Here is a 17156-nt window from a genome sequence, read left to right as displayed (position 1 = left end):
GACCAAAGAAATGAATCCTTCCTTTCTCGGGCAATGAAAAATCCAATGGGTGGATTTTTCATAACCCAACCTATCCCAAGATTCATTGCGTGCCAGTGATAAATCACTTTTCAAAAAGAGAATAAGGCAGACTCCACTGTAACAGCAGCTGAGGATAAATAGGAAATCCTCTGCAGACCAGACCAGACCATCTCATTTTGGTTCTGCCTTCATGGTCTATGTCGTCTTCAGACGCCACAACTTGGTCCTCCAAAGGATGCGGCCACTGAATTGGGATGCACTTAGAACTCCAAGAAGAACTGATGTGATTTTTGTCTCAGATTAAACTGCACGCAGCATCTTTGTCATGTCATTCCCGTTGAGCTTTCAATTTGTTGTTGTTGTGTCTTGTTCTTCCTTTGTCTTTTTGTGATTTAGAACTCTCTCTGAGATCTTTTTAGCTGTATCATTGCAGTTACCTTACTTGGGCTTACTTAAGTAACAAACATGCTGGATTTACTAAAATGTGTCATATTACAGAATATTGGATTTTATAGGCATCAGAAAAAGGTATTATAAAATTTTCAGATGTCTTTTATCTATACTTTGAAGAGACTACATCTATAACTATTATATAATAGCCTACGAAATTCATGTTAAATCCTCTTAAAGATGAATCCATTCTTTGCAATTTGTTCTTTTGACTGTGTATGACCAGCTGGACATGTCAAATGTGTCATTTAATATCCCAAAATGTGAAAAGGGTTTCAAATAGGGAACAAAATGGAGAAACCTAACTTGTAATAATACACCTGTTATTACTTCACATCATCATATCTTTCCTCGAATAACAGCAAACTGACCACAGATCATTCTCTGACCATGATCCTGTGCCGCTTACACTTCTGCACTTGCTTGATTCTGACAAAACTGCATGGTGTTTGTAAAGTTGGGATAATTTATAAGCTGAAATAAATGGTTAAACTGGACAGTCTCTCTCTTCTGTGTTGCATTGTTTCATGTGTAAAGGAGGCAGCAATAAAATGAAGAGTTGACTGGAGCCATGGCTGATAGGACAGACCAGTCTGCTGAAGCTGCACCAGTACGAGGCTCAGATGTAGCAGCAGTGATGGATGTTATCTCAAATTTGTTTTCGCATCGAAGCTGTTTCATATCTGCTGCGACTTTTTTGATCCAATGATGCGCTGAGGGAATTCCCAAACATATAAGAGGTAACTGGAATATGCTTATTTGCTCTCTTTCAGAGAGTGAAGTGATGTCTGTTTAGAAAAAAATCTAAAATTACAACCCATGTTTGGTACAATGAAATCGAACCTGGCAACCTGACTGTGAAAACAAGATTTAAGAATTCTGCAACAGTCACTGCACCTGGCAGTTATTTGCTAAAAGTAGTTCCAGCACCTCCCTCCCTCTACAACCCCAAATTGGCCATTTTACATTCTGCGTCTGCACAAGTTTAACAAAACAAGTTGCAATGAAGTGCGTTACCGCTGGATACAGGGGCTCTCATTCTGCTCGAGGTGTAATGAAGCCTCCTCCTCCTCGAAACACTGCTGCGTCTGACTCAACAGCTCTGCATTTGGCCACGGTAGAGTAGCACCAAATATCTGGTTTCAACATTATATCTTGAACCTAAACTGTTACTCTCAGCTTAATAAACAATATGGCAGATGGATTGTTTTGGTCCCTGAGTTTGGAGACGCTGGAAGCAGAGGGACATATGAATGCAGGAAAGACATATGGAAAATGTTGAATCAATCCTGCTGGGATGTGCAGAGGCGCACCATCAGGAGACGCAAACCAGTGCTTGGGTCCCCCAAGAGCAAAAGGGGTCCCTGAATGCCCCTTATGTTTGTACATTTGTTTGTACACAACAACTATAAACACCCGTAAACCTCCCATAAAGACACTATACAGTGCACTGCTACTGATGGGTGCTGAAGCTAGTGTCTACCTATTGCCTGCATGTTAGTTGTTTAGGGGACACCTGTAAATTGAAGCTTTGCCAATAGTCTGCAAGTGAGGCGTTTAGGGGACTTCTGCAAATTGAAGTATCTGCATGTGAGGTGGTTAGGTGACATCTGTAAATTGTAAGTGGGGGGGTTGGGGTGGGGGGTGGGGGGGGTTCTTCAGTGGGTGTCTTGCATGGTGCCCCCCAGAGTCTAGGATCACCACTGGGGAAAGCTGAGTACACCTGTGCTTACTTGAAAAAATTCATTAAAGAAAACAACATCACATATCGAGATCTAACATTTAGCTTCAGCTTGATTCAGTCTTTATATATTTACCAGAATAAATTGTTCCCTAATGAGAAAGGGATGCTTCAGGTTCTTATATAGAGTTAACACAATGACTGCAGCTCTTTGTGGTTGATATATTACATTGATACATACAGGAAAAGAACAAATCTATGTGCTGCGACCCATTTTCCAACACAGCAGTTTTTACTGCGTGGAATGATTCCTGGTTAATAACAACATTAGCCCATATAATCTCATCAGGAATTGGCAACTTTAACATCTGGCCAAGGAACAGTATTTGAAGAGTTGACTTCTGGCTAGCATCAGCACATTTACACTGATGTGCAGTGTTCCTTTAAAATTGATACATAAATAAATCAGCTAAAGGATAATTTCACATATCTTAAAACAATAGTAAAGTGCCTGAATGTGTTAACACTGAAATAGGTTCTGCTGTAATCATTCCTCCAGTCATTCTGCCGTTACAAACTGTAAATCCACCATATGGCTAAGGGACAGATAGTATAGTTACCATATGTCCCTTGGCATCCCTAGGCCTATTTAATATTCTTAGCAGCCATAGCCCATTCCTGTAGACGCCACATTTCTTTGTCTCTATGACAATGTTGGATATATCACCTCATTATGTCATGTATTATGTCCCATGTTTGTTTACAATATGCTTTTTTTTTCTCATGTTTTGTTCTGCTTCTATTTCTATCTCAGATTCTTGTATGGAAGTTGTTGTGTGTCACATTTAAGTGGAGCACACTGCCAATCATCTCACTGCAGGTTGTACAAGACAGTGTACTGCATGTTCCTGATGTGGATTTTGTTTTATTCTCTCAACACTCAACAAAAACCTGCTGTGGAATGAAAATATATCAGAGTGTGGATGTGAGGCTCATCTGTGCTGATGAGAAACACCAAAACTTATTCTGCTACTTCACATCCTGCAGATTAAAGACTTTCTGTCCCTCAGCACAGTAAACATCTGCTTGGCCATTCAGGCCAGTGAGTGTGGGCACAGATGAAAGCACACAGGCGCACAATATTTAGGCAGAGAGCGCTCTAAACAAGCAAATCTTTCTGCTAAATCATTAATGTAGGTGTCCCAAGGCCATGAGAGACCAGCTTCTCTCTTAATGTGACTCCTGATGATAAAAACAAATGAAACATTAAAGGTCCATATAGTCTAAAGGCAGATGTCCATGTGTTGTTTGATCATAAAGCAGGTCTAGGTTCTATATTAATACTGTGAAAGTATCAAAGCCTCAGTCCACAGAGAAATGCACACAGCCTGTATTCAGAAACTGAGCCTTAAAACCATCTGTCAGGACTTCTGGAACTTTGTGATGTGACAGCAACAAAACAGTCAACGCTCTCAGCCATGCCCCAAAGCCCCACCCACCTGGACCCACCACCCAACCTTGCAGGATTTGTGCTGTTTTTTTTTTTTTTGCTTAGGAAGGTTCCTAACTGAGTGAAATGAGCTGGAGCAATGAACTGGAGCAATGATAGGAGCTGGTCGAGTTCTCTAAAAAATAAGGAAATGAGCTTCAGTCCTTCCAATCTTATAGGCCTTTAGCAAAAGGAAACATTGGACCGTCCTTTATGAAAGGAAGGAGAAAATGCTGTCCCACAATTCCTTACCACTGCAACATCACTAGAGGACCTTTAAAGCTACGCACCACTGTAGTTTCACCTCGGCAGACCCACGTAAATGTAGAAACAACAGAGCAGCTGTTTTATGTTTGACACGATCCAGAACTGATGGAAATCCTTGTTCGGCTCACCGACCTGTTGTTACTAGAGCTCCAGAGAGAAGCCTGAGAGAGGAGATGTAAAACTACACAGAGATGGCTTTTGGTTCTTAAAACCACAAATATATCTTCTTATGGATCAACACTTCAAACTTCAAAGGTGTAAAATATGGGACCAGTGTTCAGATGAGGAACAAAAAAAAAAAAAAAACGGTTCGGGGGGTAAGAGTTACGATTTATTTCCCATATTCATGCCTGGAGGAATCTTGTTCTATGATTTTAGACACCCCTACAGTGGACCGTACCATTTCTTAACCTTGACACCTGCACTATACTGGGTTCCCTTTCACCCAGGAGAAAAGGTTGACTCTCCTGGTTGTCATTGTATAATTTGCACTCTGGTTCAGATGACTGGATTATTCATCAATCCTGCAGACAAACACGATGTAATTGATTTTCTGTTGTGGCATGCACCTTACACATCAGTATAACTCATTGTTTTTCATAGTTTTTATTTATTTATTTATAATCATCACTAGAGGACAATCACAATAATCCCAAAACCTCAACCCTGCCCTTTCCCTTTTCCCTTTTTTTTAAAACAGCAAAAAGAACAAGAAGAAGCTTTACAAAATCCATCCTAAGAAGAAAATCAACAGCTGAAAGGAAAAAAACAGAAAAGAACGGAAAAAAACAAAAAAAAAAACATACAAGACATCGAGGTCAAATCAATCCATCCCCATAGACTAAACTTTCTATGAGATCTGACATCTCAAAAATATATTTATGTACACACTCTGCTGTATTGTACTGTACAAAATGTGGCAACACTTGACACATTCCCTGTAGACATGCAAACACCTTACTGACACTGTAAAATTGCCCATCTTAGTACACCCATTTTCATTTATTATCGCTTTTAATGTTTTTTTTGTTTTTTTTTCTTGAAGTAAGAGTGTCCAAAACCTCAGGAAATGTCTCTTGAATTCAATAAAAATCTGACTTCTGACAGATTTCATCGCTTGATTTACCAAAACCAGGTTAATGGCATATTAAGATGGAGAACTTTTGCAGTGTGGCCTAACTTTATGGCCGATATCCATAATCTTCATATAGGATCCATAATGTATTTATGACCATACAACCGACGTAGTGTTGTAACTGTTTCAGATACTAAACTGACCGCGATGCTGTGTCTCGAGGACCTGAGTTGACATAGGTTGACACATGACACTGCTAATGGATGACTACCGACGTCAGCAAGTAATATTACAGTATGTTGAACCTCATAAGGCATTGTACATGTCTACACAAGACCCCTGTACAATAAAGTGTGACCCATAAAGACTGTTTCCATTCAGGGTGGGCGATGGCAGAGGGTTTCAGCAGGAAATTGCACTTATTCAGGGGTCGGCTTGGTTGTGGTGGACTTGTGTGACTAAAGGTTTTTTTGTAGATGACTGGAGCATTTCCTTGTGCAACAATACAACAACCAAAGGAGAGGTGAGATCAGAAGTATTGTACATCTGTGTTCTTTTCTTCCCAAGTGTTACCACAAAGTAGACTAACATGGCAAAAATGAGTGTGGGAGGAGGGAAGAGAGGAGGAGGAGGGGGGAGAAAAAAGAACCATGCACTTGGTTAAGTGTGGATGACTGCAGCCCAGAGAGCCTGCACAAGATGGAGGCAGTCTTCCGTGTGCTTTGCCGAGAAACGGAGCGTCCCGAAACTGAAATGACTTTATGCTAGAGGGCTGTTCCCGCCTCAAGTCCCGGCAATGCAAGTGTCACTGTCGTGTCCTTCAGTTATCTTTTCAACACATTTATACACAGTCACACACTGGAGTGCTCTCTCTCTCTCTCTCTCTCACACACACACACACTTACACACATACACAAGCGCACACACACATACACACTTAAGAGCATTAGAAGCTCTAACCCAGTGTCCATGTCTGGCTAAACACTTGGTCCAAATGCGAAAAGCCTTGACGGATTTTAGCAAAATTATCTTAAGCTCTGCCGAAGGTCTAACCCTCAAAGCCTCCCGCCTATTCCTCCTCCTCCTCTTCGTCATCGGGCAGCGGTAGTAACTCCTCCTTCAGACACTCCCTGTAGAAGCTGGTCAGTGTGGCGTAGAGGTGCTGGCGACTCTGCCGGGACAGGAAGTGACCCTCATCTGGGTAGATCTGGAGAGTAAATGGTAAGGAAATAACCACAGGGTTAGCGATTAATGTACATTCATGCAGTTTGTTTATTCGTGTCAAACTAAAAAATGAAAAAAAAAAAAAACATGGTATTTCGATTTTTTCATTTTAAACCAAAAACAAGAAAAAAAAAAGCAAGAACATCAAATTGAAAGAAACAATGTTGTTTGCAGGAATGAAAAAAGGTAGTCAGATGGCACAGAAAATAGTTAAATAGTCTGTAGACCATACTAAAGAGGCTACTAATGCATATAATAGCTACATCTTATGTAGGTATGGTTCATTTGCTAATATGATAATGATGAATACCACTTTGGCAAATTGTTTTCCTATGTAAAGTATGGCTTAGAACTGATGAATTGAGGTTGTAATGTAGACTACAGACAACGAACAATAGCTATAGAAAGTGAACATTAGCTTGAACATGTAGTAGAATATTAACTTATTTGGTGAAAGGGTGAACAATAATTTTGTAAAACATGGGGACCTCTGCTGGTCACTTTAGACAATACTATCTGGGAATGACTACACAATGTATTTCCACATATTAATTAATTAGACTATTCATTTGCACTACACAAGTAATAATACATCACACAAAACCCACAAAACATCAAAAGATATTTCCCTCAGGAGTGGGTAGAGACCAAAACAGAGCTAAAAGTAGAGTGAATACCAGGGAGAGAGACTCTAAATTAATGCTGATATTTTCTTCATATTAGCCACATGTATAACTAAAATGTTTGCTAACAAGTTGACTGTAACAGCTTTATAAGGTGATAAGAAAAACAGAATATACTGTAATACTGCGTTGGCGTCCTGGTTATTTAGTGCAGTGGTTCTCAATCTTTTCCACATCAAGGACCCGTGAACTGACACAAATTAGACCACAGGACTCTGGGACAAAAAATTATTAGATGGGGGATAAGATTTCTGCTTTTAGATGTTTTATTACAGAAAGTGTTTGAACCCCATGATCAAAATAACCACACATTCTGTCATTGTGTTACTTATGGATGGACCCACAGGAAACTCCTCGAGGACCCTTTGAGAACCACTGGTTTAGTGCTTTACATGCATAAAATGTAATTCCACATTTCCTGTACTAGAGGTAAATCTAAATGTACTATAAATGACAAATTCTCTCTCTCACAAATCAAAGTCAATCTGTTTCTCTTCAACAAAATAACAAGACACAAGTAATTTACTTGTTCTAATGTGACCAATTTTGTACATTTTTCTCTTTTTTAAAAGAAAGAACCTTAGGGATTAAAGAGGTGTCACGTTCAGGGGCATGTTTGCTTAGAAAATGAGCGTGTCGGGTTGTCACATGTCTGAAGATGAAGATGATTCCACACTTCAGATACGTGCAAATTAATTTACAAACTCTACGTCCCCGTTCCTCTGCATACTTTCATTACTCTAGCCGTTATAGGAATGCACATTAATTTGACTTTCCTGTAGTCGCCAGTGAAGTTGACAACACTCGATGTTCTGTTCCTCACAGTAAAATCCCTCAGATGCGTTGTGTACATAGAGATATTGATACTTGATATTGCATATCAGGACACAACTAAACTTAGTTTGGCAACTCTCCACTCCTTATAGTAGGATCAAAACATAAAATATAATTATGATAAAATGGTAATAATAAATAGACATAATACATACAGAGTAAAGAATAAATAGCCTTATAAAGACTTTAAACATTGTGCATTATTGCTCATAATATTTAAGATCTACAGCACAAGTTTCTTGTGTTTATCTTAAATAAAATAATAATCGTATTGCACTGGAGGACTTGTACATTTGCATCCCTGTTTTAACACAGGCAGTAGAAAGACTTTGTTGTTGTGTCTGCGATACACACCTGCATGGAGTAGTTTGCTCCAACTTTCACAAGGTTCTTGACGAGCTCAGCAGTATGCTGGAAGTGGATGTTGGCTGGGAGGAAAAGAAACAAAACATGTCAGCAAGATTCAGCCTGAATCCAAACCGGGGGGGAAAAGAAAAAGGCAATCAGATTGTGGCAGGATGGAAATACCTCAACAAAATTCGACATGCATGGTTCATCAGCGAATGTTTTCCTCCGGAAATCCCAGCATCAATTTAGATAACCCACTTTTCTTTTTATCTTTTGATTAAAAACCATTTGCCTCATTACCTTCCAGGATTGCGTGCTTCTTTGTGCTCAGCGGCGATGCACGGCAGATACAGTATTTTGATTTTTATCACAATTTATTTTCTCTTACCATCTGCTGTGCCGTGCACCAGCATCAGTGTCTGCTCTCTAAGAGCTTGAACGTTCTGCAGCACGCTGGAAAACTGCGAGGAAATCAGAAATAGCAGGAGATTGATAGATAGAACTGGCGCTGTGGAAAGCAATACAAAGATACCACGTCTGATCAAATGCACAGCACTGTCATAATTTTACATTATATCCTGATTGCATGCACACGAAGACAGCCGTTTAATCCAATTTCAGATTCCCAAGCGATAAAGTGTCACCCACTGACATGATTTTCTGTGCTTGGGTACAAAATGTGAAGAAAAGAGATGTAAAATGCAGGAAATGCAAAGCAGCAGTATACTGAGAGGAGAGAATGTGCTTCCTCACTTCCTCTTTCTTATTACTGTGGAAAACACCTCTGATAGCTAAACATCTTGTCTGCGCGGGAGGCCTGAGAGAGCCAGGCAACTCCTTTTTCAGCAGCTTATGAAAAAAAATTAAAAAAAAAAACCTCCTGCATGTGATCTGACACACTAGAGCACACAGTTACCAAAGAGAGATGAGTGACAAAATCTTACAGAGCATGAAAAAAACAAAAAAAAACAAAACAACAACAAAAAAAACAAAACAAAAACGCCTCGCCGCCTCCGACTTTGATAGCAGCGACGTTCGGTAACCGTGGGAGCTTAAACTGTAGGTGTGTCAGTGATGTTGCGCTTTCAAAGCTCAGCGGCAAAACAAGCGCGGGGAGGCAGTAAACACGCACCTGATATCTGCTGTCATCCCGTAATGGCATGCCGAGGTATCTCTCCGAGAACGCTGACGCTGTGCAAATGAGAAGTGATACATTCTTTAACAGTGGCAACAGGAGACAGCGCTTCAGCTGCAGTTAAGTACCTAAACAAAGTGGAGTTGTTGTCATCTTGAGCCCCGGATGAAATGCTCTTAGTGAGGAGGAAATAAAACCTTGTGTAGCTGAGAGAGTCCTCTGTGGCGTCTTGGGATTGTAAAGGGTGTTGTTCTGTATAAGAACCTGATTCACCTCACTTTCTGTCACACCAAAATACCACCTTTAGTTATTCTCGCTGCCTCCACACAAACACTGCATCAACTCTCGTATTTAAAATGTGCTTATCTTTGACAGGCCGGACGGAAAAATCTGAAGAAGACATCTTTTGCGTTTGTGTGATTTGAGATCCACATGTAAATTCAACACGGTGCAGAGGGACTGTGTACTCACCGTAGAGTTTCCAGTCTGTCACTGGTGACATCGCACATGCACATTTGAAGAGGCTGTCAGTCGCTTTGAGCATCATTAATGTTATGTAGGCTCCATAACCCTGAGCAAACACACATAAACATTTATGTCATTTTACATTTCCCTGTGTTTTATCTGAAGTGTTGATCAATAAGTGGTTATATTTGTGGTTTTAAGAACCAGAAATCATCTCAATGTAGTTTTACATCTCCTCTCTCAGGCTTCTCTATGGAGCTCTAGTAACAACAGGTCAGTGTTGGCATCAAGAGAGGCTCAGAGCCTCCTCTCTTCTGATTGGCTGACTGTTTTCTGAGTGATCTAATGCTTCAGGTAAACACTCAGAGAAACCAAATCCTGCAAGGTTGGATGCTGTGTCCAAGTGGGCGGGGCTTGGGGCATGGTTGAGAGTGTTGACTGCTTTGTTGTGACATCACAAAGTTCTAGAAGTCCTGACGGCTGGTTTTGAGGCTCAGTTTCTGTATATAGGCTGTGTGCATTTCTCTGTTACTGAGCGCTTTGATACTTTCACAGTATTAATATAGAATCTAGACCTGCTTTATAATCAAACAACACATGGACATCTGCCTTTAGACTATAAAGCAGAGGTCACTAATAGGCAGACCACGGACCGGACCCAGACGTTCAGTATAACCTTCAAATTTTTCAAAAGCCCTCTGTTATGTGCTTATTGTAGCCATTATTGTCCTTAAAATGCTAAAATAAAATGTAGGCACTTTTATTTTATTATATAGAAAAGGTATTATATACTGTACATTTACTGTATACTGTATATCGTAATATATTAATTTATGAAACACTGACGATGTTTTCTGTGCATGGATTTTGTTTAACAGAAGCGACACAATATACAAATCGAAAAAACGGTCTGTAGGTTGACTTCATTTTACATCTCATAATAAACAAGAGCTTTATCTCACCTTTCCAAACACTGCTATCCGTGTCCGATCAATATATGGAAATTTCATCATGTATCTGGAAAAAAAAGAAAACATACATCACATGAGCTTCTTTTTAAAGCACTTTGAGGACATCTGAAACTCAGCTTTATATCAGCTGAATGTTATTGAGTAAATATAATTCATCCTTACAGTTTACAGATTCAATTTTATATTTCTTGTTTGTTTTTTTAACTCTTCTGTTTTCAACATTATATTTGACATCTTGGAAAACTGTGTGTGTGCAAATCATCTGCTTGGAAAAGATTAATATCCATGATTATTGTTATATATCAATAATGAAATCCAAAAGGAACAGCAGCATGGTCAACCTGGTTCTGAGAAAATTCTGTTAACAACTAACTCATGAGGAAAAACATGGTGTTTGCTCCAGCTGGAAAATAAGACGCATTTAATAATTGACTCCTACTTACAGCAAATTCTTGGAGTGACCTTTAAGAGCAGCTCTCACATGACGACATGATCACACGCTCTCTGAAGAAACAGCCAATCACACACAAGGTTTCACCTGCACCTGCCTTATTGTTCATTTTCTATAAAAATCCTCACATTTCAGTGATGCAGTTTTCTGCAAACGCCTGCACGATGCCTGTGCTCTCTTTAAAGATAATATGATTTGTGTGAAATCTTTCATGTGCAGTCACATGTAACATGTAAAATTAACAAGACATGCCTCCATAATGCAAAAGATTAAGAGAAAATCCATTTTAGAGAAACAATTTCTGTGACTGCAAACAAGATTTTATTTTTCGGTTTGCATCCACGAGGAATGAAAAAAAAAAAAGTATGTTTCGAAATACTCATACTCATAACCCATGATCTTGTTCAGCATCTACAAATCCATGATAAATCAGCCAACTCCACCCGCTGATGAAGATCATGCGATGTAATCAAAAGGTGTAGAGCAGCTACTAAATGGGCCTTGAGGCGAGATAGTTTTGTCAGCATGTTACAAAACACACCTGTACCACAGTCCAGTAGCCCACACCAGTAGCTCTTAAATGAACAATGTGGCCAGGTGTTCAATTCATACAACAAATAGGGGGCAGCATATTACCAAAGAGTTTGGGCGTGTACCACTATAGTAAGTAGCAAGGAAATGAACTATTCGGTGCCCCCTCCCCTTCCCTGAGCCACGGTCGAACTGGCTATTGGGCCCCAAAAATCACACCGTGACGTTAACGTTAGCTTGAGCAAATCTACCCTCAGCATACAGCAGTTGTTGACACGTCGCCAAACCTGCACTGACTGATGAATAATGTTTTCTACGCAGCTTTACGTTGTAATGTGATTATATAGTCGGCTGTTTTCTTCAGTTATTGTCAGACTGGTGACTGCAATTTGTCACCCAGTCCGCTCAGTCAGAGAGACGGGGAAGATGAAGAGGTGCAGGAGAGCAGCAGCGTCAGTACAGAGAGGGCGGCTGCAGCTCACAGTCACTACCTCTCATGTTGGACTGAGGGCAGACCGGACGTTACAGTGACTCACTGTCAAAGTGGTATTACAAAACAGGACAGGCTGGGGCTAGCTGCTTTGCATGCTAACTTCAGTATATACTGTATCTCTGCAACACAACACGTAGACATAGACTTTGATGTGACGTCAAAACTGTTATTTCTTCCCAATCTTAGTTTATGTTTGAATGTTTCAAACTAAAATACTTCCACACAGCACCTGGAAACAAACCTAAGAAAATGTTGCATTTTTGAAGTCAAAAATAATTAAATAGGATATTTTATTCTTTGGTAATTTGATTTTTTGTATTTGATTACTATTTATTATTTAGTTATCTTTCTATTGAACAGCTCTTAGCCCACATATTAGACATATTAACTAGAGGATGATATTCTGCTGGAAACTTCAAACTAAATTGTCAGCGTTTGAGTGTATCACTCTTTTTCAGATGTTTTAAATAAAATGTTGTCACATAAGAATTAAAGCTTGTATAAAATAGAATGAAACAAATTTGACAGCATACTCTACTGCTGCAATCTGGTCCTGGACATCGACACTTCCCAGCCTCTGATGAACCTCGTGCAGGATCCTCTGGCCCTGGAAGCCGCTGCCCCGACCGTCCAGTCGAGCCACGATGACGCTGTCTGAGCTCACCAAGACAGAGTCCCAGCTGAGAGAGAAGCGGTCGCTCACCGCCTGACCACCAGGCGCGCTGTCACTGCACAGAGCAGGAGACATGAAGTAAACTCACAGAATCCTAATTTGAGACAATTAGTAAAATTGTTCTTAATAGGTTAGTAACATAGCATTGATTACATTAACGATAAAGATAACCATAGATAACCATAGATTTGTTTTATTTCACTGAAGTAGCCAGGTTGTTGTAGTTTCATCTGGGGTAGTATTTTTCCATATACACAACTGAAATTTAAAATATGAAAATTATAATACCAACTTCCCTAACCTGTCTGTAGCACTCACACACAACATAAATGTAAAAAAAGTCTCTTAAACAGCTGGAACATGTCCAGCGTGACACACTGATGTGTTTTTTTTTGTTTTGTTTTTTTTTAAGTTATTTTTTGGGGGCTTTTTGTGCCTTTAATGGACAGGACAGTAGAGAGAGACAGGAAATGGGGAGGCAGAGAGAGGGAGAATGACACGCAGGAAAGGGCCGTCCGATGCGGGAGTCAAACCGGGGGCCAGCTGCAGCGAGGACTGTAGCCTCTATATATGGGGCGCCTGCGTAACCCGCTGCGCTACACGACGCCCCCACACTGATGTGTTTTAATAGTTTTCTTTTGACAACAATGCAGCTCTGTGGCATAGAGGAGTAAGATATACTTCATCAGGCTTTGGATACAATCACCCTTATCATATAAATGTGTCACTGCGGCGTGTAAACACTTATTCCCTTTCAGTTTTGAATTTCCTTTTTACTGGCTTATTATTCAAATGCAAGTGCAGAGAAGTCAATCACACAGTGCCACAGATACCCTGTGACTGACTTAACATGGCCTTGGTTACTCTGTATGCAAATGTGGCTCCTATCAGGGATCTGATTACAACTGGGCCCTCACACATTAAATATGAATACATTTTCTGTCCTCTCTTACTCCTCGGATAAAAGCATTGGTGAAGGATTGTATGATTTTATGTCAAAACAAAAACATAATTAATCAGTATGCATTTCTGATATATTCTGCAGTATCTAACAGTGGGGTCCAAAAGTATAAGGCCACATACACCACCAACAGTAGTCCATAGTGACGCGAATCAGAGAAGTCTGGTGGGTAGGAGATCTTCAAAGGTAAATCTGTGAAAAGAAATTAAAGAAAAGCTGATGTACCTATACTGCCGATTTATCTGTGACTCACAGTAACAGAAGAGAAACCAATTTATTCTCACCAAAATGTTCCATTGGAACAGTTCTGAAGTCAGTCAGTTGGATCCTTTTGTACTTCAAGACTGCCTTCAGCAAAGAGTTGTTCTCAAGAATGTAGTAATCTGTAAAAATGACAGCAATGTGTTTAAGAGGTGAAAGAGTCTAGAAATCGTCGCTGCATACAAATGACCAATTGTGAAATGAGGATTTGTGTTTCGAACCAACGATACAGTGAGATGAGATGGAAAGAGTAGGTAAGACAGATAAGATGGTTTCAGACATGGTCTCATTTTGTGGTAAATGTAAATGGTTCAGGAAGCTGAATACATTGCTGGATGTCATCTCTTTAGGGTAAAACTATTGCGAATAAAGGAGAACGTTCTAAATGATTTATTCAGCAAACACAGGTACTATTAAAAAAAAAAAAATTCCGATACCAATAATATAGCAGCAAACATCTACTGTCTATGCAAAGATATAGCGTAAAGGACGAAGTCGCACTCCCTCCGTATGTATTATAATCCGAGGGTCCCTTTTTTTGGTATCCAGTCTGGCAACACTTGCATGTTAGTGCATGTGAGTCCCTCCGGTTTAACCATTGGCCCAACCCACATTTATAAACACACAGGGACCGCCCACAGGTGAGTACACAGTTCAGCATTCAGGTGAAAGCAACCTTCCAGAGCTTCCTCCACTGAAGAAACCACATTTTCATCTAAAAAAAAAGCCTCAGACAAAGAAAGAGATAAGACCAGAGCACTGGTCATGGGGACTCAAATCCCCGTCGGCTGGTGGACAATCAAAACATCCATAAAGTTTTTACTGGCTCCATCAGTGTTATTCATGCAGTTGGTCCCAGCAGACAAGTCCAAGGCTGAATATCTTTTGCAGCCTCTCCGTGGACCAGAGCCAATACTGGTCATACTGGGTATACTGAAAGGAGAACCCTACCAAATGGCTCCAGCTTGACTCAGAACTGGCTTTTCTTTCCATGTATAAGTAACTTGATGCTGCATAATGTCTGCTTTCATTAGTTACCAGCAGCAGCAGACATGATAACGTTAGCTGCTGCTAACATTTAATTCAAACTTTAATAATAGTTTTATTTTTTTATTACGCCCTAATCCTGTGTCAGATGTCCTCATTAGTTTTTATCTTCATCCTATCCTTTATCCTTTACCCTGTTTTTTTTTAGTCTGAGCATTTTAGTCTGTTCTTTTATAACCATACCTAGTTTAGTGTAGTTTTAGTTTTAGTCCTTTTTAGTCATCGGATTATATTGAACATCTCAGTCAAACTAGTCCAGGTTTGTGGTTTTCTTACCAGCTATTTTAAGACCACATTGCTTCCCTTCTGATAAGCAATGCATTAGTTTCTTTTTTTTAGCAGCCTGGGCTCAAATAGCACCTTGTTTCTTTGTCCCGAGCGCAGTTGTTTTCCTTGTTAACAACCAGTAAGTTATTCCTCACTGTGCTCTATACTGTGCTCATTGTGTGCTGCTGGCGAGTGTAGCTCTGATACGATGCACCCAGCTCTGAAAATGGAACTGCTGCATTTAAAAAAACTGTCCATAATATTTTGTCTCCTCTTTTTTGGCAGCAAAAATAAAGAAATAAAGTTTTTATTTTTCAAACTACATTTTAGTCGTCACACAGCAGCCTCAAAAACAGGAGCCCCGCGATTTTCTCCACATGTAATAAACAATGACTATCTGATTTGGCCATTTTTCCATTCAAGCCATCTGAGAAGCAGCTAAATGAAATGGAATTCATCCAGCATTTCTAATGGAAAACCCAAAATCAATAGACGTCTCATTATGAAACCACCAGAGGCCTTGAGTTCCCAGCTGTGGATGGAGGGCCTATCCAAATAACCCTGGGCAAATTGCTTGCTTTTCTGCAGCACAGCTGTTAACTTTTCTGTGTGTATGTGTGTACACTGTGTGTGTGTGTGTGTATTCATGCCTGTGGGAAAGGAAGATTTAAAAAAAGAACAGAAGGAAGAAATCTTGATTTGTAAGCTCGTCTGGTCTTCCTGACAGTGATCGTTTTGTCAGCAAAAACTAAAGACACAAACTAAAGTAATCACTGAGGCCTAAAATGTTTTACAATTTTAGTCAAAGAAAACTAAAACAATAATGTAAAAGATGCCCAGATGGGCACTGCAAACAATTTATGACTTTTTGACTAAATTTGTCCATAATCCCACTTAACACACACACTGTGCTGACCTTAAACGCTACATCCTCAGTGCAGATTGGAGGCTGCAGGCTCATTATCGCAAAGTGACTAGACAGGCCGAGGCTAGGTGCTTAGCGCACTAACTTCAGTAGCTTGCTTTCCACCTCTGGAGACAACTCTTGGAGAGTAAAAGAATGATGTTTGATGCTGAAGCTGCAATGTTTTTTCTAGACCAGGAAGTAAACTGTTAATGCTAACGCTATGTAGCAATAGCAAAACTTACACTTAGCTACTCCAGTGACAAGTTAAGCTAGCATTAATGTAGCGTTACTTTCAGTCAACTATCTTTCATGTTTATAGAAGATGAAGATGATTGATTTGCCTTATGCACAGAACAAGTGAATGGAGGGAGCAGGTAGCTACAATGTCATGTCAACAGGAGTGAGGGAGTGGCCATGTTCAGACAGCCAGAGTCACTGAAGCTAAGTATGACCTGCAGTGAAATAAATTAGATACAACATAGTTAATGAGCTTCAGAGGTGCTAATAGGTGGATTTCGCCACCTTTGGATAGAGTCAGAGTAGCTGTTTCCCCATGCTTCCTGTTGTGCTAAGCTAAGTTAGCTGGCTGCTAGCTGACAGATCTCACCTAACTTTCAGAAAGCAAACAGCAGTAACAATCACGTGCCACTTCTTCAGATTGTGTTCTTCAGATTATGTCTCTTGGTAGTAGAAGGAACACGTATGATGCTGGTTAAGGTGTGGCACGTCGTGTTCCCACATCATTTATTTCTCAATTAATCTCTAAGAAAAAGAAACACACCTGCAGCATAGGTTACTGCTCACTCTCACAGACATAGGCTCTGTGGAATGAATGGAAGTCGTGCTTGTAATTCACACAATCTATCATGGGGAATGGTACAAGGTGGATAAACAAGTAAACAGTGTCTTTTCAGCTAACTTT

The 17156-nt window shown here is 40.0% G+C and overlaps 1 protein-coding gene across 2 annotated transcripts in view; it reads right to left on the bottom strand.

The window, feature by feature from the left end:
• Window positions 1-4564: 4564 nt before the first annotated feature.
• The window catches only part of dpp10 (dipeptidyl peptidase like 10), a 236935-nt gene continuing 224343 nt past the window's right edge, over window positions 4565-17156 (bottom strand). For both annotated transcript variants that reach the window (XM_022740268.1, XM_022740269.1), the window contains exons 18-26: window positions 14037-14135; window positions 13875-13944; window positions 12652-12846; window positions 10635-10689; window positions 9679-9778; window positions 9205-9263; window positions 8461-8533; window positions 8079-8152; window positions 4565-6190 (exon numbers count right to left, since the gene is read on the bottom strand). In XM_022740268.1, the coding sequence (XP_022595989.1) occupies window positions 6053-6190; window positions 8079-8152; window positions 8461-8533; window positions 9205-9263; window positions 9679-9778; window positions 10635-10689; window positions 12652-12846; window positions 13875-13944; window positions 14037-14135 (863 nt within the window). In that variant the 3' untranslated portion in view covers window positions 4565-6052. The remainder of the gene's footprint in view (window positions 6191-8078; window positions 8153-8460; window positions 8534-9204; window positions 9264-9678; window positions 9779-10634; window positions 10690-12651; window positions 12847-13874; window positions 13945-14036; window positions 14136-17156) is intronic.

Source organism: Seriola dumerili, unplaced genomic scaffold (assembly GCF_002260705.1).
Source record: "Seriola dumerili isolate Sdu_G_001 unplaced genomic scaffold, Sdu_1.0 BDQW01000052.1, whole genome shotgun sequence".
NCBI lineage: Eukaryota > Metazoa > Chordata > Actinopteri > Carangiformes > Carangidae > Seriola > Seriola dumerili.
The sequence above is the reverse complement of the archived record's forward strand: the minus strand, read 5'-3'. Positions and strand labels throughout refer to the sequence as shown.